General features: G+C 35.9%; 1 protein-coding gene across 1 annotated transcript; it reads left to right on the forward strand.

Moving 5' to 3' along the window:
• Positions 1-3,947: 3,947 nt before the first annotated feature.
• On the forward strand, positions 3,948-22,252 carry LOC129265095 (RNA-binding protein Rsf1-like). The gene is made up of 4 exons (XM_064101749.1): positions 3,948-4,141; positions 9,354-9,963; positions 11,558-11,731; positions 20,094-22,252. Exons 1-4 carry the CDS (start codon positions 4,135-4,137, stop codon positions 20,221-20,223), a joined length of 921 nt encoding a protein of 306 aa, XP_063957819.1. The 5' UTR covers positions 3,948-4,134; the 3' UTR covers positions 20,224-22,252.
• Positions 22,253-26,393: the final 4,141 nt, after the last annotated feature.

Genomic DNA, 26,393 nt, shown 5'->3' on the forward strand with positions numbered 1-26,393 from the left:
CAGCCACATTTTCCCCGATAGGCCGCTCGAAGATAATTTTTGTTTGTTTCTTTGAAGGGGTAGTCCTAATTAAAAAGTGCGAGCTTTTTGTTTATTTTTCTATTTTGTCTTAAAATCTAAACATTTTGGGCAATGTTTATGATCCTAAACGGCATGTGTATCCAACTAAATAATTGCTGCGAGTGCGAAGCGCGAGCAGAAATTTTTAATATGCGTTTTGATCTGATAAAAAATGATCTGTTAACGGCTGCTTGTTAGCCATTAAGACGTTACATATATACTATCAAATAATGCGAGCGCGAAGCGCGAGCTGAAAATTTTGATATTTCTACCTGAAGAATGGAAATTCTAAGCACTTCTTGTAATCGTAAAAAGGATAAGTATATAACTAAACAATTGATGCGAGCGCAAAGCGCGAGCGGAAAAATTCCGGACACTCTATTCATGTTTTGTAAATCATGAAAAGGATGAGTAATTGGAAAGTTTCCTACTTAATTTAATAATGCGAGCGCAAAGCGTGAGCAGACAATTTTTTGATATTGTGATCTGAAACTGGATAATGATTTAAATAGACAACAATCTAAACGCGTGTTTCAGATTTCGAACTAGAATTTGGGTATTCTAAATACCTTTCTTATCATGAAAACCCAGTGGCGTAACAGGCGGGGGGGGGGGCAGGGGGGGCAAGCTGCCCCCCCCTGGCGGATTTCACCGGGAAAATAAAAAAAACGGGAAAAAGAAAAAAAAGGGAGGCAGAAAGAAAGGGAAAGGGGGAGGAAAGGGGAAAAGGAAAGGAGGAAAGGGAAAGGGAAAAAGAAAACGAAGATTTTTTTTTTGAAATGGAAAAGGAAAAAAAGCGGGAAAATGTACGAAAGAAGAACATTTGACAAAGAACAAATCATTCCGTAATAGGCTTATGTAATGCAGTAGCTTGATTGGAAATAAATTAAAATATGACAAAATGACAAACAATAGCGGGAAACGAAGGAAGAATGGAATTAGTCATAAGCTAAATTAGAAAACAAACAAAAGGGACAAGAAAAAAAAATAATAACACGACCGGGCTGCCGAGGATTGAAAATAAAGAGCGGGAAGAAAGATGAACTGCACGCAACATTGTGCTATAAGCTTGTAAAATTTTATGCAAAGCAGTAGGGGCTCTTCATCTATAACCATCAAATGGCTCTATAACGCCCCCGTTCAATCACGTTCAATCACTGGCGTACAGGCGCGGGGAGGGGGGGGGGGGTCTTGTTTCCAAACCCAAGAGGAAATAAAATAAATTATACAGGAGACAACGTATAATAAAATGAATGGAAACAATGAAATGTGTTATTTGCTGTCAGCATTGCTGAATATAATGGAAAAATCTATCACATAATTAGAATTCAATTTCAATAGGCAATTTTCCAGCTCGCTTTGCACGCTATGGCGACTTTTAACAAATTCAATTCAATTAAATTTACTCACATCCATTAAAAAGGTACAATATACAATATTATATGAACAATAAAAAACAATACATAAAAACTCAATATAATGACAAATAGAAAGAGTAGAACCAACATGCAGTGGATGTAGGATGTAAATTTTCCCACAATGCTATGTTTTACCACCTCAAATATTTGGTTCATTACGCAACTGGGTTGAATAAATGTGTTGTGTAAAAGCTATATTCTGTATATACTCGCGATTTGATTAAAATAGCGGCAATCTGCGAGGTTTAAGTGGCTTTGATATCAAGAAGTTCCGGGGGGCTCCGCCCCGGACCCCAACCGCACAGCACTGCCATATATGAGTATGGAAGGGTTAAGCCATTGGCCCCCAAAAGTTCTACAAACAAGAACAAAAAAGAAGGAGGAAAGAAAAGCAAAGGAAAAGTGTAGGATATCATTTTATTTACTGAATATAATTTCAAAAAAAAACTCAAAGGTAGATTCTCATGAAAAAGGTGATTTTTTTCTCGCTCGCTTCGCTCGCTCGGGACTCATTATTAAGCAGCTTTTTAGCACATGTGTCATACTGCGCCCCTCGTTTTTTTACTCTTTTTTTACTTCTATATGCCGCAAATAAAGAATCCTGTTCACAGTGGCGTTCAGACCACAAAAAAGGAATGGAAGAGAAAAGAGTGAAATATATTATTTTCTGGATATCGATCATTTCAAAATCTATCACAAAAATTGGATTTTTATGTATCAAAAAGGTAAAAAAATTTGCTCGCTCGCTTCGCTCGCTCACAACTTAAAAAATAAAATAAATTCTGCCCTATATGCAATATCTGGCCCTCTCAAAATAGTCGCCTCATTACACCATTACGCCTGTTCATACCATGATATGACCGGGAAATTTTTGGCTCTTGCCCCCCCCCTGGCCACCGACCCCTGTTACGCCGCTGTGAAAACCAATAAAGCGAGCGCAAAGCGCGAGCTAAAAATATATGATGTTCCTATCTGAAAAAGGGACAATTTAAGCTCTGTATTTCAAGCACTTTGTGGGAAAATTGTGAGGTGGATATGGATCACAGTTTAAAAAGAGCTGATATGTTTCATTATTATTACTTTGAGATTTGACATATAGGACCGGGACATTCTATGAGGACATTATGTCATCATATGAAAATCTTCCTATTTCTCTTCCTAAGCATGAGAGCGCGAAATCTGTTAATATTATGGCCTGAAAACTGGACATTATTTTAACACACTTTTGTAATTATGAATAAGATGCATGAGATAATATCTTTCAACAATCAATGCGAGCGGTAATCGCGAGCCGTAATTTTTGATAAACTGTCATCAAATGGGGATTTTAAGTAGTTTGTTTTAGAATTAATATTGAGATACATAACTCACCAATCAAAATGCGAGCGTGCAGGGATATATAGCTGATACGTTTTGACAATCTGACCTGAATAGGGGTATTTTGATAACTTAATGGAATACAGGAAAATAATAGGTACCTGACAAATCAAATTTTGCGAGCGCGCAGCGCAAGCAGAAAATGTTAATATATTCAGACCATAAAACAAAAATTTTTACAGGTTTAAAAAATCAATTTGTAAAGCAAACAAAATAATGATAGTTCAATTTCCGAGCTGAAATACGTTTTGTATTTTGACTTCAAAATTTGATATTTTAAGCTCCATATTGAGCAAGATATGTAAATCACTAAAAGGCAATGCGAGCGCGAGCGAAAATTTTATATCCCGACATGAAAGATTTTTGAAATTATTTTCCAAGTCTTCCCCCATTTTATTTTATTCATTCGTCTTCCTCCTCTTATGTTTCTTTTTTTTTTCTCCTCTCTTTTCCCTTCTTTTTCTTTTTTTCTTTAGGTACGCTAGTGGTGGTGGTGAGTTGAAGTGAGCTTGTACGTGTGAGTGTCTGGGGAGAGAGATGAGGGGGGAGGGGGTATGGGGCAGGGGCCGCGGAACGGTTTTCAAAGTGGGGGGGGGGGGCTAGCCGACCATGCTAAAAATCACAATCATATGGTAATTTTTACATTTTTGTACACGGTTTCGGAAAAAAGTGGGGGGCTGAAGCCCCCCCCCCCCCGGTTCCGCGGCCCCATGTGGGGGTAAGGTGAGTGTGTATAACCTTCCTCTAATTAACCTTTAAAATAAATGATCTTTTGTCCTTTTTTTTCTTGTACAATTAATATGTGCAAAATTATTTCTATTCTATTCAGGGAAAAAAGTCATCTTTGACAAACTCTGTTTTTGATTTGTCGATTGATATGGGTTTTTCCCCCTCTCCTTTCACAATGTTATGTGGAATTTGGCAGTTAACTTAATTTGTAATAATTATAAAAATATTTGTAATCTCATTGATATTAATATATTTATTTGTATCGTATACATGTACAGAATCTTGATTTATATGCATTGTGATTGTAAACTTATTGATTTGAAAGAGGAAGAAAATAAAATATTATTCAAAACAAAAAAAGTTACGCCACTAAAAACTAGGCTATTTACTCGTATCAAGTTTCAATTTGTGATCCGTGCGTGCTCCTCGCCAGTTAGCTCTCTCAGCTATAGGCTATGCGCGCTAGCGCTATAGCTCGCCCATGCGGCGCGCGCGCACTTAATGAAGCTTCATTTCGTTTTGGCGTCGTCGAAGGGCTTCAAGGAACAAAATGCGAGGTAATATTTGGCCTTTCAAAATATTATTTATGTTAAGTGTTCTTCGTGACGATATTAATCAGAATCTGAATATTTAATAATAGCTTTGTTTGGTATACAATTCTAAGTGAGTTATCTTGTGAAAATACCGTAAAATGGGATCGAAATGAACCATACGGTAATGTCAATGTATAATTTATAAATGACCATGTCATGTCGTTATGTCGGCTGATTTTGTGTGAGTGCACGCTTGTGTGTTTTTATTGAGTCCATTCAGACGCGTGATGAGCTATGACTATGAGTATGAGTGCAATGCCAATGGTGCAAACATGTGCCATGTGGACCTACTTAGTCTACTCAGTCTTAGACAGCTGGCGGCCGTCTTTTTCGAGGAGTTTTTTTTTCACATTAAATTTTTGTTTAAATTTCTCCTCGTACACAAGACGGCTCACGATCGTGCAGCCGTCATAGATAGTTAGTGCAAAATCCACCCGACGGGGCTCATCGATTTTTGTCTTTATTAGTAATAGTAAATTAGTAATAGTATTACAAAAAAAATATTTTGAAAAACAGAACTAGACCAAAATTAAAGATAATCATCTCTAACGTTAGACTCTAGCGAGTCTGAAAAAGTGTGACCTTAATAAATTTCCGCACAATCGTTTTGCAAAGCTTTAGAAAAAAAATCAATCAGACAAAGTTAAGATAATTATATCAGATGAAGGTTAAAATGCCATAAATTCGGTTGGTATCACATTTTACTTTGGAGACCTCTGCTTGCAAACTGGCATTTTCTTTATGCTTGTCAAGAAGATCAGAATTTCTCGGAGCGGACGCAAAAGGTAACAAAATTCGTCAATGTTTTGCTAATATTTTCACCATTTGAGACCTTGCCTTCAAGAAAATTACCATACTGAGTAATTTTGGGTCGCTTTTTCTCGGTGATATCTGTTTTTCAAGATATTAATTAGATAAAGAGATATTTGACCATACGCAAAAATAGGTTATGCGCGAATTAAGGTCACACCACCTTACAGCAGCAAACGTTAGCGCTATGAAAATCATTGCAGAAACAAGAAAACAGGCTTGCATAAACATTTTCACATACATCGCTAACGACCGCTCACAAAATGCATTGACATAACTGTGCAGACCAGAATATGTAGATCTACAGCAAAAAAGCAGTATAAATTTGACAGAGAAATGTGCGGAAAGACATTAAAAATGAATCTTTTTAGGACAATATTGACTAGACTAGGTCAAAAGTTGATTTTCATTTGGGCGTAAAATTACAGAGGATTGGCGAAATTTAATAGGACTTTTTCTGATGATCAGACGACAATTGTACAATTGCGTGAAAAAATGTATTGAAAAATGGAAATAAATTGCGCATTGCATTATAGGTAATGCAGGGACTTTCCCTTAATGCGGCAATCAAACTTACATGACTGTATCTGGTCGAAAGAGGGCCAGAGATCGATCAGTGACTATCATAGGCCGAGAAGGGATTGAATAATATACAATAATCTCTAGGAGCCTCCTGGCTAGGCGTATCCCCAATACAGTAGCTACATGTAGGGCAGGGATTCTCAAATAGCAGCGCGCGCACCACTTGTGGCGCACCGAACCTTACTGAGTGGCACATGGGAGCCGGTATGAAAAAATGGGAAAAATATGTATGTAGAATTGATGTTTGATGATAATTTTGCACAAAAAAACTCATTTGAAAAGCAAGTCAGTTATATTTTAAACTTAAGTCTTTATTGATTTTAGTTTTATTTATTCTAACGTTATGGTTTTTATATGCTTGGTGTATGGATTCATGTGCGACTTTCAATAGTATGTGCATCACGATAGAGGTATTATTATACAAATTATCTCTATGATCACAAGTGATCTGATGGCCCCGTTTGTCGGATATCTATCACGTTTTCAACTATTTATACGGCTAGTAATTTCGCATTTCCAGATTATACATTGAAAATTGATGAATTGCTCAGATGCAGCATTTGAAATGACAATAAAGCCATGCTTTTAATCAACAACTTGGACTCCTGGCAAAGCCCATCATATCGGAAAATGTGGTGACATATATACAGATATAAAATAAAGTTCTTAATTTGCATATTAATGTGGCATCACGAAAAGTAAGTCGGGTAAGTTTAACCAAAAAATAATTTTCACAGAAGTTAGTAGTTTTAGACATATTGAAAATCAGAAACTTTGTTTCCGAAACCAATTATTTAAAATCCAAGGTTGTGAAAGAGAAATGCTGCAAGGTATTGCCTGCTGTGATGTGTTCATGCCATCGTGAACTAGCGGTATGGCTGGTATCTTGTGAAAAGTCACTTATCAAAATATAATAAATTGTGTAGTTTGTGTGCATTTGTGTTTCTTGTATCAAATTAGATCCCATCTTGGCCATTTAAAAAGCCTCATATTCCAAAGCTTCAAGGGGCTCTGCCCCCTCAAGCCCACCAGGGGCCCCTCAGCAATATTTCGCTCGTTAGCGCTAGTGGAGCAGTGCAGGTTCTCAACAAGAAATGTGGAGCTTCAATAAAAGTAATTGAGAATGACTGAGCTAGGGTATATACATGTAGGGGTGCCTATAATGCCTAAATAAAATTTATACAAACAAACTTGATGAATAACTGTTTAAAATGAATTGCCTAAATTTTGACTTAAATACATATAATGAAACTGATTGCTTGATATCTACGAAAAATATGCGAAAATAACGGCTTGTACAGTACCTTTATTTTTCCTTAAAATGACTAATACCGTTAGCTATTTTTTTATTACATATGTAAATATGAATTTTGAAATGTGTTTTTCTCATATTGGATCTGCTGCACATAAAATGGTGTCAAAAGTTAATGCAACATTGGATCACCCTAGTATTTTGCAGTTTTCATCTTGTAACATCAATAATTAAATATGTAACAAAAATTGAATAATTATATGATATTGTATGCATATTAATCACACTAATTAACAATATTTCATTTCACATTTTTGCTCCCAAAATGCCTGTCACTGTTTATGTGCTTGGCAAAATGACTACATCATGGGTAGAAATATTTGTTGCAATGATACACAACTTTTGTACTAAAAATTGAGTTTACAAATTAATCAACCAAATTACTCCAGTTTATTAATTGATTAGGTTGCAGATCTGAGCTGATATACATGTACACGTGTATTTCGTTCCTGCACATTTTCAAAATTGTGAAATTTAATAACATTTACATGTACATGTAGTTGTTCCCTGCTACTGCCTAGAAAAATGAGGCTCACAGTCATATAAGTTTGTAATTAAGTAAAATTAACATTCTACCATTCACCGCATCCACCTCACCTGCCCCGCCACCCCTGTTACTTTAAACTTAATGTGCTATAGTTTTTGTTCCTGATATTGTATTTTTCTAATTTATAGTAATATATTCAGCCTATACTAGTTTTAGCTTCAAAATAAGATCTTACTAAATAAATTTGGTCAAGATGATGTGATGTACATGTAACTCAACAATTTATCCATGGCACTGTGTGGAAAATTGTTCATCCGCCATCCTTTTTGCATACCCAACTTATGAAAAAAAATGTGACCTTTAGTCTAATGGCATTCCGTCATTTTGCCCAATTAACACTAAGTCTAATTAGACCAAATGGTATATGGACTAATTGGTTATTAGACCAAGTTATTAAATGAAATGGTGTGTGGACGAAATGGCAATTACTGTAGACCATGTGGATGGTAGAGCAAGTGATAGTAGACGAGTTGGCAATTGGACGAATTGGCATTGGATCACATGAAATAACTGATTAAAAATATGTGCATTGGTCGATAAATATCATGATTCTCACCTCGATGCTAAAATATCCTGCGCGCTAGACCAGTTTAAAGCTGTTCAGAACTTTTGTTGGGCTTGGCAGTTCGGCTACATCACTAATTCTGGCAAAGCCAACAAAGTTTTGGATGTTGTTTGAAGGTTTGCATGGGGGCATGTACAATCGCTGATGTGGTTTACGGTACACCATGTGGAGTGTTATAGAAACAGTGGAAAGAAGAAGAAAAGGAATTGGATAGGCGAGAAAGTGGAGCTTTGAGAGTAGAGTATTATTTTCTTGAAAGTAGTCCTGAAAAGGACTGTAAATCAGGAGAGATTGATGAGTTGAAGAAACAGCTTGAGTAGTAGGATGGATGAGGAGTTGCTGGCTTGAGTCGGCGAGTAAAGATGATGAGTATTTTTTTAGAAGCAGTAGAGAGACTCGACGTTTCGGACAGGTTGACTGTCTGTCTTCAGGAGTGAAGACTGTTTCTATAACACTCCACATGGTGTACCGTAAACCACATCAGCGATCAACAAAATTTTCTCATTATGAATGTATTATAACATTTATAGAATTTATTTTATGCCAATGGGCAATGGATAGTCCAAGAATGTGCTCTGGATTTTAAGCATTTTGTACTGATTTATGCTTACAACTCTCTCATGAGTTGAATGAAATGTAGAGTAAGTTTTAGGGCAGGTCAATGAACTCTTGCTCTACCCACAAAGTCCTGTGATTCCACATTGGATTGGTGAAAAAAAAAAATTGGAAAAAAAGGAGATCTAAAGCATAAGATTAGGGAATACTAATGATTCATGGATTATCCATTGGCATCAAATGTAATTTTTCTGCCAGTTGTAATGATTTTAAAATGAGTTTGTAGTTCGCACAGAATCCAATCCATTAATATCCATAAGCTAGATGGAGCTTTTAATATACGCATGCACACAATTCTGTGATGTTTGCTCGCATGCATGACCTTGAGGCCGAGGAAGAGTACCGGTACTCACTGACACAAACAGTATATGGGGCCATACCAACTCATAAAGTAAATGTACGCACATGCAATAAATAAAAAAATTAAACTTTTTGCGCGCTTGACCTTTTGGATTACTTTTGTTTCCAGTGGTGTTTAAGTGCTGAGAAATATGCAAAATAAGCATTACATTTTACCAGAATGTCGGGTCTCTTCCCAAGCAATATTATAAACTGTCCCACATGTGCTTCCCTGTGTTTGTGATCTTTAGTATGATCGTTTTTTTTCAACCTAGATTTCATAATTTCACGAAGTTCAGTTTATGTAAATGTACCAGATCTAGATCTACGATGATATGTGACAATAGTTTATGTAGTTGCATTTCTTTTTTATGTGTATGATACCATTCTCATTTCACAATATCAGACCAATATTTAGCCGGCCGACTGTATGTGGGCAGCCTTGACCACAGCACAACGAAGGAAGACATTGAAAGAGAGTTTAGCAAACATGGTCACCTTGTTGATATCTGGATGGCGCGCAACCCTCCTGGATTCGCGTTTGTTGAGTTTGAAAATGCTGAGCAAGCAGAATCAGCCCTGAAAGCTCTGAATGGTCACGATTTCTTGGGAAGCCGCATTATGGTGGAACCATCTCGTGTCCAGAATGGTCGTGGAGGTCGTGGTGGAGGCAGAGGCGGCGGTGGTGGAAGAGGCGGCGGTGGCAGGGGTGGAGGAAGATACGATGGTGGTGGTGGTGGAGGAAGATATGACAGCAGACGGGATAGCGACAGGGGCAGATCTGGCGGACCATCTAGATCACCGCGAGGCCAATTTCGAGACTACTCTTCAAGCGATTATGGTCGTAGTAGCGACTATAGTCGCAGCAACGATTTTGGTCGCGGTGGTGGTGGAGACTTCAGCCGTGGTGGAGGTGGTGGTGGTAGCTACAGAGATGACAGCAGAGGGTCCAGATATGGTGATTCCTACAGCTATGGAGAACCAGCATATCGTAGCCGCTCACCAATACGTCGCAGGTATCGCTTAGTGGATGTGTCAAACTTTTGTGTTAAAATGAGCGAAAGGGGTCGATTTATGTAACACATTACCTAGCGCAATCCAAATCTATACAACTAAATGCTTCCACCTTTATGCAACTATTTGTATAACTCTACATCGCGTAAACCAAATCTATCAAACTTAAGCTCTCATCCTCTCATCTGGTATAAGAACAATTGTATATTTGGAACTTTTCTGTCAATTCTTAAATATTTAGGGATAATAGTTTTTAAATCAAACAAATGGTTTTTCCTATTGATACTCTACGACCTTCAGTTTCTGGAGTCTAAGGTCTTTGCATTGAATAATTCCGAATCCTGAAAAAAAAAGCATCAATCAATTCTTACCTGATTGTAAAATGTCTGGAATATGAGCTCACATGTAATGGTTCAGTGCTCCGTTCTTTGGTATCAATGTGATTCCAATGTTTCTTTCAGAACGCAACTCTACCTTTCAAAATTGCCACTTGTACACAGAATAGGGTACTATGAACAGGATGGACATAGTTTGCAGAAGTTTTCACAATTCCCTTGGATTGAAGAAGATGAGGAAGCTATGTTACCGCGATACACTTACATGTAGTACAGAGCGTATGGATACATTAATTCGCAGTGATCGCAATTGTAAAAAAATCGACCCCTCTTTGCTGATCTTCAAGCCTCTTTTCTACTAGCGTAGCATCTTCTCAAATGATGCAGTAATATCGCAAAGAGCTTCTCAATTAATAGGATATTAAGACATCACCTCCATACCTAACACAATTATCTTTGGAAAATATAATTGTGTGTAATCTACCATCATTTGCCAAGCACTTAGACCTTTCTAGATTTTGTGGATATGTCTTTTTTTTTTAAACAAACTTTACTTCATGGCATGGCTTGCAATAGTTTATTAAATCTAAAAAAGTACTCTCCAAAATGTTTATAAACCAGCCATTCATAATGGTTATCAAAGTATGCAAAATCACCCTTCACCTTTTCTCGAAACTCATGAGTCATTACTCATTACTGTATGCAACTCATTTTCTAGCTGTTGCATTTAATAGTACCCAACAATTTTTATTTGTAACTCTTGTCCTTTTATTCATTTTTTAAAGTCTAGTATATTATTTTTTCATCAGCTGAGTTCTCGAAAGACTAGGAAGTGCATTCCCCTGTCAATGTACTTAACTCTGCAGTGGATTTTCTACGTACTCCTAGCATGAGGTCTCTATCCATATCGCAATTCGCAATTGTTTATCGCTTCAGTGAAAGTTTCGTGATAATCCAGCAATAGCGTCTCTCAATCGCGAAGTTCATCAACTCTTTCAATAAGAAGATAAATGGGATATTGTTATCCAGTATCGCATTCACTGTGTAGTATGAGATTGCTCCTTAATTTTCATCTGAATCGAGAAAGCATCGCGAAGTCTTGATCGTTTGTGAGCGAAGGATAGTTTTATTCAGAGCCTTCTTATGAAAGAACTTGTTCTGGAGCAAATTTATGAAAATAAGTGTTTAATTATTTTGAACATATGTGTTAGTGGTCTTAATTATTTTTTGAAATAAAATTTTTGCCTTTCTTGTGCTGTAGGAGTCCTGCCTTTGCTGCTCCTCCTCCTCCAAGAGGACGTGATTATGGTGGGAGGGATTATGGTGGTGGGCGTGACTTAGGCAGCAGAGATATTGGCCGAGACTATGCTAGACGGGAACCAAGAAGAGACTATGAGAGAGAACCCAGAGATTATGCACCAGGGCCCTCTCCTAGGTAATTTGCTTTATATATCTATCTTATTCAGTATTTTGATGTTTCATGTGACTATAGGAAAAAGCCAAATGAAGCACAGAACTTCACTTGGTTTCTGTTGAAAACTTCTTACAAGTATTTCTGGCAGCAGGCAGGTGGACCTGTCTTGACTCTAAGGGAATAATTTTGATTACCAAATTTGATTAGCATTTTTGGTCATAAGAGAAAAGTGCTTAAAGGGAAATGAAACCTTTGGAACAAGTAGGCTTGTGTCGAAACAGAAAAATCAAAGAATAAGAACAAAGAAAGTTTGAGAAAAATCGGACAAACAATGAGAAAGTTATGAGCATTTGAATATTGCAATCGCTAATGCTATGGAAATCCTCCCATTGGCAATGCGACAAGGATGTGTGATGTCACATGTGAACAACTTTCCCTTTGATGGACTATAAAATACTCTCAAAATGTCTCTTTTTGCTTTTTCTTATGGTGATACAAACTCTTTATCCATGATGTATTCTTTAAAAATCTGTATTACATGCCCTCCTATAAAAAGAATACCGTAAGTAACGGACTATAAACCGCACCCGTGTATTAACCGCACCCCCAACTTTGGACTAAAAAAATAAATAAAAAAAATAAAATCCTTCTCACATTTACATGCATATTTGAGGTACGAAGAAACAAAAACTCAGTTAAAGATTTCAAGGTATCCAAAGAGATTACCGGTATGCGGAAATCTGCTGTTCTTGATCAATTCATCTAAATGTTAGCAAGAAAGAAAGGTCCCGACAACATTGGCCACTTACACACTCACTCATCTCACAGTCGCAATGTACACACACACAGCACTGCTGTTCTTACATTGCAAACTACATACGGTACCAGCAGTACATCTTATCAAATTATGATGTGTCTTTCCCGGCGTAGGAGGAAGAAACATTCACATTTCTTGCATCACAACCTCACAATCACTTTCAGAATTTGTCTAGCATTTGATGTCTTAGCATGAATTTTGGAAACGGGATTACAGGAAGGTTCAAGAAACAAAGAAATTGGCATTTTTTCCAATTGTTTTTTACGGCTTCGTGCCGTCTCTCTCGTTGCGTGGTGTACATGGTATCTTATGAAAAGCAAACGAGAAAGAAAAAATAAGCTGGCGCGAAACGGACTTTGGAGGGGTTAAAATGAATAGCGCCAGCTTAAGTCGCACTACATGTACATAGCCACAATACAACGCAAGCTATCTCTCAGCTCGCTCAACTCTCGTTCAGCTGTGACAAAATATTACCGAGTATGCTTGGTTTCTCTTTGAACTTAGCCAGGGTACTTCGCTGCTCTGAATCGAGAATAAAGTCGAAATTAGTGTCATGAAGGTGGGTGCGTTTGTTATGGACAATATTTGATTAAGATTGTAATAATCGCTTCCCATTACCCGCGGCTCATACCCCTCTAAATGACATTGCCCTGGGCGGCTACGCCCGGCCACTCGATGTGTTGTGAACTGGCAGAAGTCTTACATGTTCGGGACTCGGGAGGGGTTACGGCGGGCTGGCTCAGACCCGTCACCGTGGATAAACCGCACCCCCGACTTTTGCTTCTATCCCGCCGAGAAAAAGGTGCGGTTAATAGACCGTTACTTACAGTACATGATCTACTGATAGATGTGATGAAAGAGGCAATTCAAGTGAAATATATACTAAAGTAATAGGGAGAGTTATTCACAAGTGACATCACGCATCTTTGTCGCATTGCCAATTTGAGGATCTCCATAGTGATCGCAATATTCAAATGCTCATAACTTTCTCATTATTTGTCAGATTTTTCTCAAACTTTCGTTGATCTGTTTCGTTGATTTTTCTGTTTTCACACAAGCTATCTTGTTCCAAAGGTTTCATTCTCCTTTAAAGGCCAAGTCAAGTCCACCCCAGAAAAATGTTGATTAGAATAAACAGAGAAAAAGCAGACTAGCATAATGCTGAAAACCTCATCAAAATCGTATGTAAAATAAGAAAGCTATGGCATTTTAAAGTGTCGCTTATTTTTCCCAAAACAGTTCTATGCTCATGAGAGAGTTGATGATGTCACTCACTATTTCTTTTGTTTTTTATTGTTTGAATTATACAATATTTCATTTTTTACGGATATGACAATTATGACCATCTTGTTTGAATCACAAAATGTTAAAACAATCAAATCCCACATGTTAAGGGAGGAATGAAACTTTGCTCACATGACATTGAGGAGAAAATTGAAATATTTCATATTTCATATAATAAAATACAAAAGAAATAGTGAGTGGGTGATGTCATCGGTCCCCTCATTTGCATACTGACCAGGATGTGCATAAAACTGTTTGATGAAATCTAGCAAAACTTTAAAATTTCAGATCCAATTTTGATGAAATTTTCAGTGTTATTCTTGTTCTTTTTCTCTAAGTTCTATTCAAATCATCTTTTTGGTGGGGTGGACTTGTCCTTTAACTTAAGTTATGTCACGTCGTACAGTATGCAGACCTGCCATCCAGTACGTTTTAGCCGTATTTAGTACGTTTTTGCAACCAAAATATGGCAGTATGTTTTTTTTTTTTTTTACTAAAACGTAATTTATTGAGAAAAATAATCTCTATATGTCTCTTTTTCATAAAACGTACACAAATATGGTTATTAGATCAATGTAATTTCAGGTAACTTGTTTTTTTGTCAGTCATTTTGTTAAAACCAGGGTGAAGATATATACACATGTTTTAATGTTTTTTTTTTTTCATCTGCAAGAGCAGTGCGCATTTTAGCTTGCATGCAGCTTGAGCGCCGCAATGAGCGAGTGCGCCAAGCATTAAATACACTTTTTTGGGGAAAAATACATTTTTAAAAATCACAGAATACAGTTTTTCATTCCCAGAGGTTGCGCAGTTCTGCATATTTATCTCACACGGTAAAAATACTGATTTTTTTTTGGTCAAAATACTGATTTTGGGGGATAAGAATACTGAAAATGCAAAATACAACTTGGCAGCTCTGAGTATGTACAGTATATTCCCTGAATATTTCTGTCTGGTAATATCTGAATTGATTTTAGGTTGACTGTAGAACCTCCTAGTTCAAAACTCAAGTTGGCCAAACCATGTTGTTTTCAATTTGAAAAGCCCTTCCTCAGTTTCAAACTTTTTTATATTGATTAGTCTTAAAGTTTTAACCCATATTCCCACATGAATTAATTACTTCATTTGATGGGGGATAAATTCCAGTGCAATTCATGGAATAAGAAGAAGAAAGGATTTGGAATTTTAAACTCTTCCATACTGAAATTTGCTAATTGCATGTGCAAATTATGGACCCCTACGAAAAACAGCATTTGCTGATAGGGTGTTCTATCCCACGAGTGGAAAATAAATAAATAAAAAAATTGTCAATGCATATTTTTTGGGTTTGTAAAAACTATATACTGTGTTTTAGAAATATTTAGAGATTAGTTTATTAATGGATAATCAAGAAGTCGGCATCAACATTGAAATCTTAACCCAAGGTTAAGGTTTTGAAATGTCATCATAACTTAGATGGACATTAGGACCTAGTTTATGAAACGTGGACATAAGGATAATCGAGATTATTGAACGTTCTGCCTTAATTTTAGGTCCAAATACCAAGGCCAAAGATCATTTAGGGTCAATGAACTTCGATCATATTGAGGGAATCAACATCAAAATCTTAACCTAAGGTTAATTTTTGAAGTGCCATCATAACTTAGAAAGTATTTGGACCTAGTTCATGAAACTTAAACATAAGAGCAATTAAGTATCCCTGAACATCCTGTGCGAGTTTCAGGTCACATTACCAAAGTCAAAGGTCATTTAGGGTCAAAGAACTTTGATAATGTTGGGGGTATTTGTGGAATTGTCACCTGGTCATAACTTAAAATGTTCATCCGGCCGGAAGGGCCAGATGAGCTAATGCCGTGGCGTAGTGCTGTAGCCGAACTGCCGAACCGAACGGAAGTTCGCCGAACTTGGCACTTCCGAACCGAACGCAAAGGCCTGGTTCGGTAGTTCGGTAAAAAAAAAAAGGCACATTAATTTAGCTAATTAAAATGCATAATAGCGGGGACTACGTAGATTTAAGTGTAAAATAAATAAAAAAATTATTGGTTAGTGATTGTGCACAATAAGAATTCCACCCAAAATATTTTTAAAATCCACTATGAAAGCTCCCATCTTGTCTTTGATTGGACTGTTATCAACTTAAGAATATTTTTCATATTTTTAACATGAATTTATTTTTTCTTGATAAAATGAGGGGACATTTGAAGCTAAACTCGGTATAAAAGTGTGATTAATTACATATTGTCGTAATCGATCGTGATCGTAATCGGACCTAATTATTTTGTATTTAATAAAGAAAAGGACCAGACATAAATTCATTCCTCATAAATGACAAAGTATGACAGCTTCGGTCTCGTCTTTGATTGAATTTTTATCAGTTTCAATATTTTTATAAACATTAATTTATTTTTTTCTTCATAAAATGTGGGAACATTTTAAGCTAAACACAGTTCAAAAGTGTAGTTGAATTACGTATTGCTGTAATCGATCGTGATTGTAATCGGACGTAGATGTAATTGTTTTGTATTTAAAAAAAGAAAAAGACAATACATAAATTAATTCCTTGTGACAGACAAAGTAATGGTAAAGCATATTTCACCTTCTGAAATTTTCATATTAAGATAAAAGATAAATAAATAAGAGATGAAGGAATGAGGGTAGAAAAAACAGAAAAGATAAAAATTCAAACCAAATCAATGCATGTTCCCTGATCGCGTTCCGGAAATGGTTGGTACGGTAAGGAAAGTTGAAACAGGAAGTCCAAACAACCTGCTCTCAGTTGCTATTATACAGGTAAAATTTGTATTCCGAATTCGAAACGTTTTTCCATTGTCAATATTTTCTAAAAAGTGGTTTAATCTGGTCAATTACTGAAAATGAAAGGATAAATTATCAGTTCCATCTTGGTTCTGAAGATCGACGCCGAGTGATTTCACAACACTAAAATACACAGTAGAGTCCCATGTACTCATTTTCGTGTTGGAAATATGTTTGAAGTCGCGTAGCGTTGATCTTTCTGGACCAAGAATGGACTGATATTTTATCTTTTTAAAGTAATTGATTGACCAGATTTAACCACTTTTCAGAAAATAGGGACTTTCTAAAACATTTCATATTCTTTGGAATGTGAATTTTACCAGTATAATAACAGTTGAGTGGAGGTTGTTTGTCTACTGTTTCGACATTCTCGATTAACAATTTCCAATCGGAGAAGCTGCGTGCAGCGTTTGCAATGACATTGTAATCGATCATGATCATAGCCACATGAAATAATCATGAAAAAATATATGATCTTTGTAATTCCATTTCTGTCCTGATTCATTCATTATCAATATTTTTTCTTTGTTTTTTTTATTTCATTTTAAAAATGAAAGTAGAAATGACTGTTATTTTTGTTTAAAGATTAAAATAAATAAAAGAAAGTTATGCAACAATTTTTATAACTATTCTTTTTAGAAACAAAATTTATTATAAATATATGACAGATCTTTGTCAAGATTAACTGTTCGAGGGTCGGCATTTCCTTCTTTTATGTTAATAATATAATTTAGGCATTAAATTGCCGAACCCTGCCGAACCGAACCCGAACATGCCGCCTGACTTGCAGCACTACCGTGGCGTCTGTCGTCTTTTGTCCGTCCACAATTTCAAAATGCTTCTTCGTTTCAAGTCCGATTTCATTTCTGTTTGCTTTATATGATAGCACTAGGTGGGGGATTCAAAACTTCTTCACAGAATTTAGAAACTCATTAAATATACTAATCTATGCGATTTTTCCAAATAATGTTGACCAATTTTGATTTTTTGCTTCCATCTGGTAAAGCTTTATGAGGTTCACCAAACTTCTACACAGAATTTTGAGAAAAAAAATTGAAGAAAATTTTTATGCTAATTTATGCGAAATCAATTTATGCATATTTTTCAAAATTCACATTAAATGATGCTTCTTCTTTATTTGTCGACCGATTTTGATTTTTTTCCCCATCTGGTAGAGCTTCATGAGGTTCACCAAACATGTACACAGAATTTTGAAATTTTGACTAGAAAATTACTTATGCTAATTTATGCGAAATTTATTCATAATCACAAATTTATATTTATTTATTTCATTTCCAGGCAAGAAAGCATGACAGCAATATAAACATTACAAAAGAAGTGTAAAATTGAGCACCAGCCAATGCCTGGGGATCACCTAAAAGAATTGAAAATTCTGTCGAGAGGTTCTCCACATTGGCTGGTGCCTACGTGGAATAACACAAAATAGCAATAAATTTAAACATGTAATTACAATACTTCTATATAAATTAACCTTCATCATAATATGAAGAGAGAGACAAAAAACAAATGCATGTTGGCCAATTTTTTTTTCTTTTCTCCATCTGGTAGAGCTCCATGAGGGTCACCAAACTTTCACACATAATTTAGAAATTTCGAGAAGAAAATTATTTATGCTAATTTACGCAAAATGTATTCATAAATCTCAGTAAATGCCTCTTCTTTATTTGTAGACCGATTTTGATTTTTTTTTCATCTGGTACAGCTGCATTTGACTAGAAAAATATGCTAATTGATGTGAAATTAAATTATGCGTATTTTTCAAAATTCACATAAAATGCTTCTTTATTTGTTGGTTTATTTTTTTTCCATCTGGTGTAGCTGCATGAGGTTCACCACAGTTCTACACAGAATTTTGAAATGTTTACTAGAAAGTTATTTTTGCTAATTAAAGTGAAATTTATTCCTAAATCGCAGAAAATGCCTCTTCTTTATTTGTTAAGCGATTTTGATTTTTTTTTCTTCAAACTGGTAGAGCTGCTTGAGGTTCACCAAACCTGTACATAGAATTTTGACTAGAAAATTACTTATGCTTATTTATGCAAAATTTATTCATAAACGCATCTTTATTTTGTTGGCCAGTTTTATTTTTTTTTTCATCCATCTAGTAGAGCTACATGAGGGTCATCAAACTTCCACACAGAATTTTGAATTTTTGACTAAAACATGCTAATTTATGCAAAATTTATTCATGAATCACAAAAAATTCCTTTTCTCCTTCATTTGTTGATCAATTTCCATTTTCTTTGCTTTACATGATAGATGGGGATACAAAATTTCTACACAGAATTTTGAAACTCATTGAATATGCTAATTTATGCATATTTTTCCAAACTAAAAAAATGCTTCTTATTTGTTGACCGATTTTGATTTTTTTTGTTCCATCTGAGATCTACATGAGGTTCACCATGGTTCTACACAGAATTTAGAAATTTTGACTAGAAAATTATTTATGTTTATTATACAAAATTTATTCATAAATCACAAAAAATTATTATTTGACATTTATTCATCAATTTCAATTCTGTTTCCTCAATTTATGTCACCAATATAATTCACTAGTTGTGTCAACTGGGCTGAAATTAAAAATTGTATTAAATTTCTTTGTGAGATGCCAGATGAGCTCTACATCATTGATGTGCTAGTTAATGTTATAACCTTCAAAGTACATGTAAATGGATCAGTTTCATGAAGCTTGGACATAAGGGTAAACGCATATCACTGATAAGTTTGCATTAGTTTCAGGTCACATGATTAAAGTCAAAGGTCATTTGAGGTCAACAAACTTAGTATTTTATTTAAATATTTTTTCTTCATCTTAGTGGCTTTCAAAGAAAGCACTGCTGCTATATTTAATATTTTAATGCAGGCAAAGCTGCCATTGGTGTTCCACTGTTTTTCCATTCAAAAGATTAATTTTCTATAAATGAAATGAATAATTAAGACATTTATAATTGTTGGACGGACAGGTTTATACTTTCTGTGAGTCTTAGACTGGAAGCAAATTATACAGAGTAACAGTGGGTCTAATATATTCTGTTTTTGATGGATTGGCCAAAATTTGTTGTAGAGCGAAGTCAGTGAACTTTGAGAAGTCAAATTTGCATGAGAATTATCTCAGAAGAACCTCACAAAATTAACTTAAGTACCTGTGCTCCTACAAATGAAACCATATATGTAATAATTGATTTGCTTTATTTTATTCATTGAGTGTAGAATGAGGGAATTAATTAATGTGAAGGGAAGGGAACGTCCATGCTTGGAAATTCTAGCAACTAAAACAATTATGAAAAAGAAAGCACAAATTTTGTTATTAAAAACTAAAGTAGATGTTGCCTAAAAAAGTTTGTGTGTGTGTTTATTAAGCTACATTGCCTGTTAACTATACTTTGATAATAATCCAGTATAACAGCTAAAACAATATAATCTGGCTATATTTTGATTTCACAGTTATGGTGGTGGACGACCAGAACGACCTGCCTATGACAGCAGAGGATCAGAGCGAGGCTATGAAAGAGGAGGCTTCGATCATGGGGGCTATGATAGAGGAAGCCGACGCTCCCCTCCTCCAAGACGCTAAATTGCTTCATGTAAGAGAAATGAATTTGAAGAAGGAAATTATTTTCACAAATTCTGTAATATGGTCTAAAAATGTGACCAAAATTTGGTCAAAGTGTTTGATTATGCTGTTATCTGTTGTTTAATGTACATACATGATCATGGTGTTTGATGTTACTTGATTTTTTTTTCCATTGCCCTCTCTACGATCATTATGTTCTTATTGTACTGATTCCTACTTTCCAGTTCAGAATAATCTTCTTTAAAAAAAAACTGATTTGAAAAGACTACGTATAGTGGTGGACCGTGACCAGGAGGAGACAAAGCATTGGAGGGAAAAGCATTGTTCACAAACAATACAGTGCCCCTCCAATCATTGTCTCCTCCGGGTCACGGTCCGCCATTGACTGCATAACATGCTTTTATGTGAGTTACTTTTAATTGCATCTTCCAAATACATTAATTTAATGAAATTTTCAGTCTTGAAAAAATGTGTAACTTGCGAATTTCATTTGTACTGTATATTGACATTTTAAACATTTTTAAAAACTATTGATTGCATTATTTATTTCAAAATATGATATTCAGAAAGTTTACACAATGTAGGCTGTGAGACATTTCATTACTCAGTAAGAAAGTTACTAGCAACAGTTCATATAAGTCCTCTATGGATAAATCTTTATTAAAGAGAAATGCCAGTAGTTGCAGTAAACACTGATTTCATGAGAAAGTCTGTAAAACCAGGCTTAATTGTCAGTATATCATCGAGGATCTGGATCTGGTACAGTTACATAAACTAAACTTTGTGAAATCTTAAAATCTACGCTGAAAAATGTTCACGCTGAAGATCACTAACACAGATAAGTGCGCGTGGGACAGTGTATTATTATTGCTTTGAATGTCGGCCCGACGCTTGACCCAAATCCTGTGCTTATTTGCTGATTTCTCAGCAATTACACAATTTCTTCCAGAATCCTTTGGCACATATGTTTTATTTATACAAACAGACACTTTGGTGGTCATTTCATTGGATTCTGTACGAACTCATTTTGATATCGTTACCACAACTGGAATTTACCTTTAAGTGGTGAATAAGTACATTTGATCTAAATGTTCTTTGTTCTTTGAAATTTCCCTACATAACATTCAATCATTGCGTTCCATGATTCACACAGCATTATTTCAAACTTTGTGGCCTGCTACCTCTAAATTGCATTATTGTGTACTACATTCAATTATATTTCATTTACCCTGTTAGTTCAATTTGAAAAAAGAAAAACAAAAAATTATTACCCCCCCAATGGTCACTATTTGGAGCACTTTTTTATTTATTTTGCGTTTCATTATGGGGACCCATACTTGTTTTTAATGGATAAACTACATGTACATATACGATACATTAGCATAACTTCTTGCTATTATCTTGCAAACTTTCATGTGAAGATTTTTTTTCTGTTTTAAAAAAGTGCATGTGTGTATGAAAAATGAATGTTTGTATTTTTTGTACTAGTTTGTTCGTTTACTGGAATTGCACAAAATGTAGGTATAGACAGGAGGGTTTGTAGTTTGTACATTATTCTTGATTATGAAAGAGATAATAATCTATGTGAATATTGTAGTATTTTGCAGACATGTACCCAAGTCCTATAGTACCATGCAGTATTTTGATATGCAAATTAAGATTGCAACTCTGCAAGTTTATTCCGATATTTGTTATTTTTGTTTTTCTGTTCATTTAAAAGGGGGCATGCTCCAGAATATACTATTCCTTGTCTTAGCTTGTATTCAGTCTTGATATTAATTAAGGGTTTTGTTTGTCCAGATACAACTAGACTTTGGTTTAAAACATATATGCTGATTATCTTAAGGAAATTGTAAATTTGCAAAGCTTTTCCTGTATTTTTAATGAGAGACGGACAGGCATATGAAGTGAAACACTGTCAACTTTGATTTTTGTTTGTTTCATTGTTGATGCATGTAAGTGATTTTTTAATGTGAGCATTGACTATTTTCCTGTGTCTTTTTATAATAAAAAAGAATGTGATAAAAGAGCACGAAGAATGTATTTTTTATGTTGTCATTAATTTGGAAACTTCCAGATTTAACCCATGGTGTTCTTTTGAACATACGCGTACAGGGTGTTTATTTTGTAAGTGGGGCTGCTATCCCCCTCATTTTTTTTTTTCAGCGTCATAATTTTCACTGAATTTCCCTGTTAAAGGACAAGTCCACACCCCCAAAAAAAAGATTGATGTGAATAATAAGAGAAATATATCCAACAAGCATTAATCTGAAAATTTGATCAAAATTTTGTATAGTAACATGAAAGATTTTTTTTTTTTTTTTGGGGGGGGCAAGTCTTCCCCTCACCTTATTTTATTCCCTCGTCTAACTCGGCTCATTTTCGTCTTCTTTTTCCCCCTTCTGTCTTTCTCCCTTTCCTTTTTTTCTTTTCTTCTTTCTCCTTTTTTTTTGCTCCGCCAATTTTTTTTCAGGGGGGGGGGGGCACGTGCCAGCTCCCCCCCCCCTTAGCTACGCCACTGATTGTACATGTGTAAAATAAGAAAGTTATGACATTTTAAAGTTTCGCTGAATTTCACAAAACATATGCACATCCTGGTTGGTATGAAAATGAGGAGACTGATGACACCATCCACTCTTGTATTTTATTAAACAAAATGTGAAATATTCTAATTTTCTCTTCACTGTCATGTGAAAGGAGTTTTATTTCCTCCTGGATATGTGGAATTACCATTATTTTAACATCTTGTGAGTCGTCAAGTTGGTCATTATTGTCAAGTTTGTAAAAATTGAAAAACAAGAAACAAAAGAAATGAGTGAGGGACATCCTGGGGGATAACATCGATTATTTCATTTACATGTCACTGAATGGTGCAAAAAACTATTTTGTGAAAAATAAGCAAAACTTCAAAATGTCATAACCTTATTTTACATCCGATTTGGATGAAATTTTCAGCCTTATGCTTGTTGGATTTTTCTCTATTGATTCAAATCAACATTTTTCTGGGGTAGACTTGACTTTTAATAAAAGCTTCTTGATAGTCGGGTCAGTGAATGCCATAGGGGATTGAAGTTCCACTCTTGTGGCTGTCAAAAGGGTACTCCAGGCTGAAAATGATAGGACTGCAAATGCAAAAACTTATTTTGTTAAAAGGAGACATGAAATGGGGGAGGGGGGGCATGTCATGACATATTCAGGCCACCTATTGCATATACAAGATGGCGTGCATAATTATATAAACTTTGAAATACAGTAACTTTGTTACATAATTATTTATACTATCAGATTTTGATAAAAATTTTAGCGTTTTGCTCTGGATTTTACTGATACGTCAGATTTAATTATTTTCAGTGCCGAGTACCCTTTTAACTGGTGTGAACATGTTTTTTTTTTCTAAATCGCCCTCTGGTTATTTCAATTGTACCCCGAAACACAGTCTACATGAAAAGGAGGGCAAGAGAGAGAGAGACTATTATTTTTCTGTCGCCTGTATTTTGGACATCTACATATTTTTGGTTCTTGTTGATAGGTGAGCGATTCTTCCCCTGCTGGAGTGATTTATATATCGGGTATCCAAACATGATCGGGGGAAGAAGTAAAGTAGATAGTGTGAAGTCCTTTCAAATTTGGGTACATTATCCAGTGGAAATTGTGGGGAATGCATTTTCATTGTTAATATCATCTGTGTAACATGCACAAATGCCTAAAAAGCTAAAAATATAGGGAAAATAATGCACACGTTATTGTATCGACCAAAGTATCAGGCCTACGATGTGAAAGTTTTAAAAAAGTGCATAAGAGAAGAACTGATTTGGGGTGAGGAGACTATTACCTCCTTAAAGGGGTATTCAACCTTGGTAATAAAATGAATAATATGTGGAAGGAGACAGTGAAGAGAATGCAGTTTGAAAGAAATAGACAATGAGAAAATTAAACCCTAAACTGGCAACTCAGTAATTGTGGCAAAGGCAACACTCCCAATCATAACGTATACTATAGAGTACTCATAAAATCAAAATGCGAGCGCGCAGCGCTAATTTATAGTCCTATTCGTTTGACAATCACATCTGAAAATGGATATTTTGATAACTTTATGGAATACACGAAGACAATGCGAACTTGGCAAATCAAACAATGCGACCACGCAGCGTGAGCTTAGAATTTTAATATGTAGACCACAAAATGGACATTTCACAGAGCACTTAAATTTGTAAATGAAAAAAAAATAATGAAAGCTCGATGTCCGAGCTGAAATATGTTTTGTATATTGACTTCAAAACTTGATATTTTAAGCTACATATCAGCCTATTGAGCAAGATATGAATCTCATCCAACAGGCATTTCTGGCGCGAAGCGCAAGCGAAAATTTTGTATAGTAACATGAAAGATTTTTTTTTTTTTTTGGGGGGGGGGCAAGTCTTCCCCTCACCTTATTTTATTCCCTCGTCTAACTCGGCTCATTTTCGTCTTCTTTTTCCCCCTTCTGTCTTTCTCCCTTTCCTTTTTTTCTTTTCTTCTTTCTCCTTTTTTTTTGCTCCGCCAATTTTTTTTCAGGGGGGGGGGGCACGTGCCAGCTCCCCCCCCTTAGCTACGCCACTGATTGTAGACACGTACCTCTGCGATCAATGTCGTCCAACGGCTGGGATTGGGTACTAGGGCCCACTGAACTGGAATACGTATTAATACGTATAAATATCGTTTTCTTGACAGCTTGGAGTGTTCGCCCTTAATTGTTTATAAAGTACGTATTAAAAAAAAATGACACTGATGGATTTCCATGGAGTTACAAGACTGATAGGATCAATCGTAACCCCTTGTAAGACGGGCCTCTGATATGCGTGGGGGCGTGAGGCTGGTGGGGGAGGGTGGTATACATGGATGGAAATCAGGGGACAGGGGGACACGTCCCCCTACCCAAAATATGAGGGGGGGGCACAATATCAAATGTCCCCCTACTATTTTTGGTCTTATATGATGGAAAGAAATACATCATTCAAAATCGAAATAAAAATTGTACTTTGGACGAGATGACCTTACTTTTTGGGTGATAACCTTTTTTTTGCTTGTCAAATTTATTTTGGTCGAAATGACCTTCCATTTTGGGGTGATAACCTTTTTTTTTTGCTTGTAAAATTTTCAAACCCCTGGTCCCCCCTGCCTTGGAGATTTTCGCCCTTGAGGGTATATACGATATACCCGGGGTAAATTGCTGACCTGCCGATTCGACCGTCTATTGCCAACTCGTCCACTCACCAACATGGTCTACATTTAGTCTAATGCCATTCCGTCCATCAACATTTCGTCTAACAACCATTTGGTCCAATAACCATTGGTCCAATCGATCACTTTTTCTACTAGCCACCATTTCGTCTCAGAACCAGTTGGTCTAGCTAATCGATTAATTTTCATTCATGATGCCAAATTAATACTTAGTCTAAATAGATCAATTGGTATATGGACTAAATGGCTATTGGACCAACTGGTTATTAGACGAAATGGCAACGAACTGATGGTGGGGGCCTGGCTGGCCTTAGCCTCTTGTAGAGGCCCTGTCGGCTGCTTTCCGAGCGAACATGGCGAAGCAAGGGAGAGAGCGAAGCAGAGCGCCAGGCCGCCAGTCCTAATTCGCTTCGCTCGGAAAGCAGCCGCCAGGGCCTCGACAAGAGGCTAGGCTGGCCTGGGAAACGGGGCCAGGGCAGGGGGATTACCCTGTTGTTGTGTGCATGTGTGAGCGCATGCGTATAACACGTACGTGAACCGCCTATAGGCTATGTATCAACTCAGTGGAGCCCGCCATTATAAAAGCCCTCTCGCGGTAGGTCGCCTAACAGTCTTGTTAGCGACGCTTACGAGCATCTTCTTGCTCACTCTCCAAATTGTCTGCGATATTAAAATCCTAAAAACTAATGAAATCGTTTAAATTTAGTAAGACTATGAATGTTTATCATTTATATTGACTATCGGTGTATCAACCTATATCGAAATTATAAGCAAGTGTGTGTAAGAAAGCGAATTACCAGTCATTTTGATGAGTGATACAATATGCCAAAATTTATGAAAATATAGCGTAAATTTTATATAGCATTTCAAAATCCTTATTTTCAATATCCCCATAATTTTTTGTTGTTTTAAAAAATATCTTAATACATTAAATAGAATTTTCCCGACCT

This window comes from Lytechinus pictus, chromosome 7 (genome assembly GCF_037042905.1).
Source record: "Lytechinus pictus isolate F3 Inbred chromosome 7, Lp3.0, whole genome shotgun sequence".
Lineage (NCBI taxonomy): Eukaryota > Metazoa > Echinodermata > Echinoidea > Temnopleuroida > Toxopneustidae > Lytechinus > Lytechinus pictus.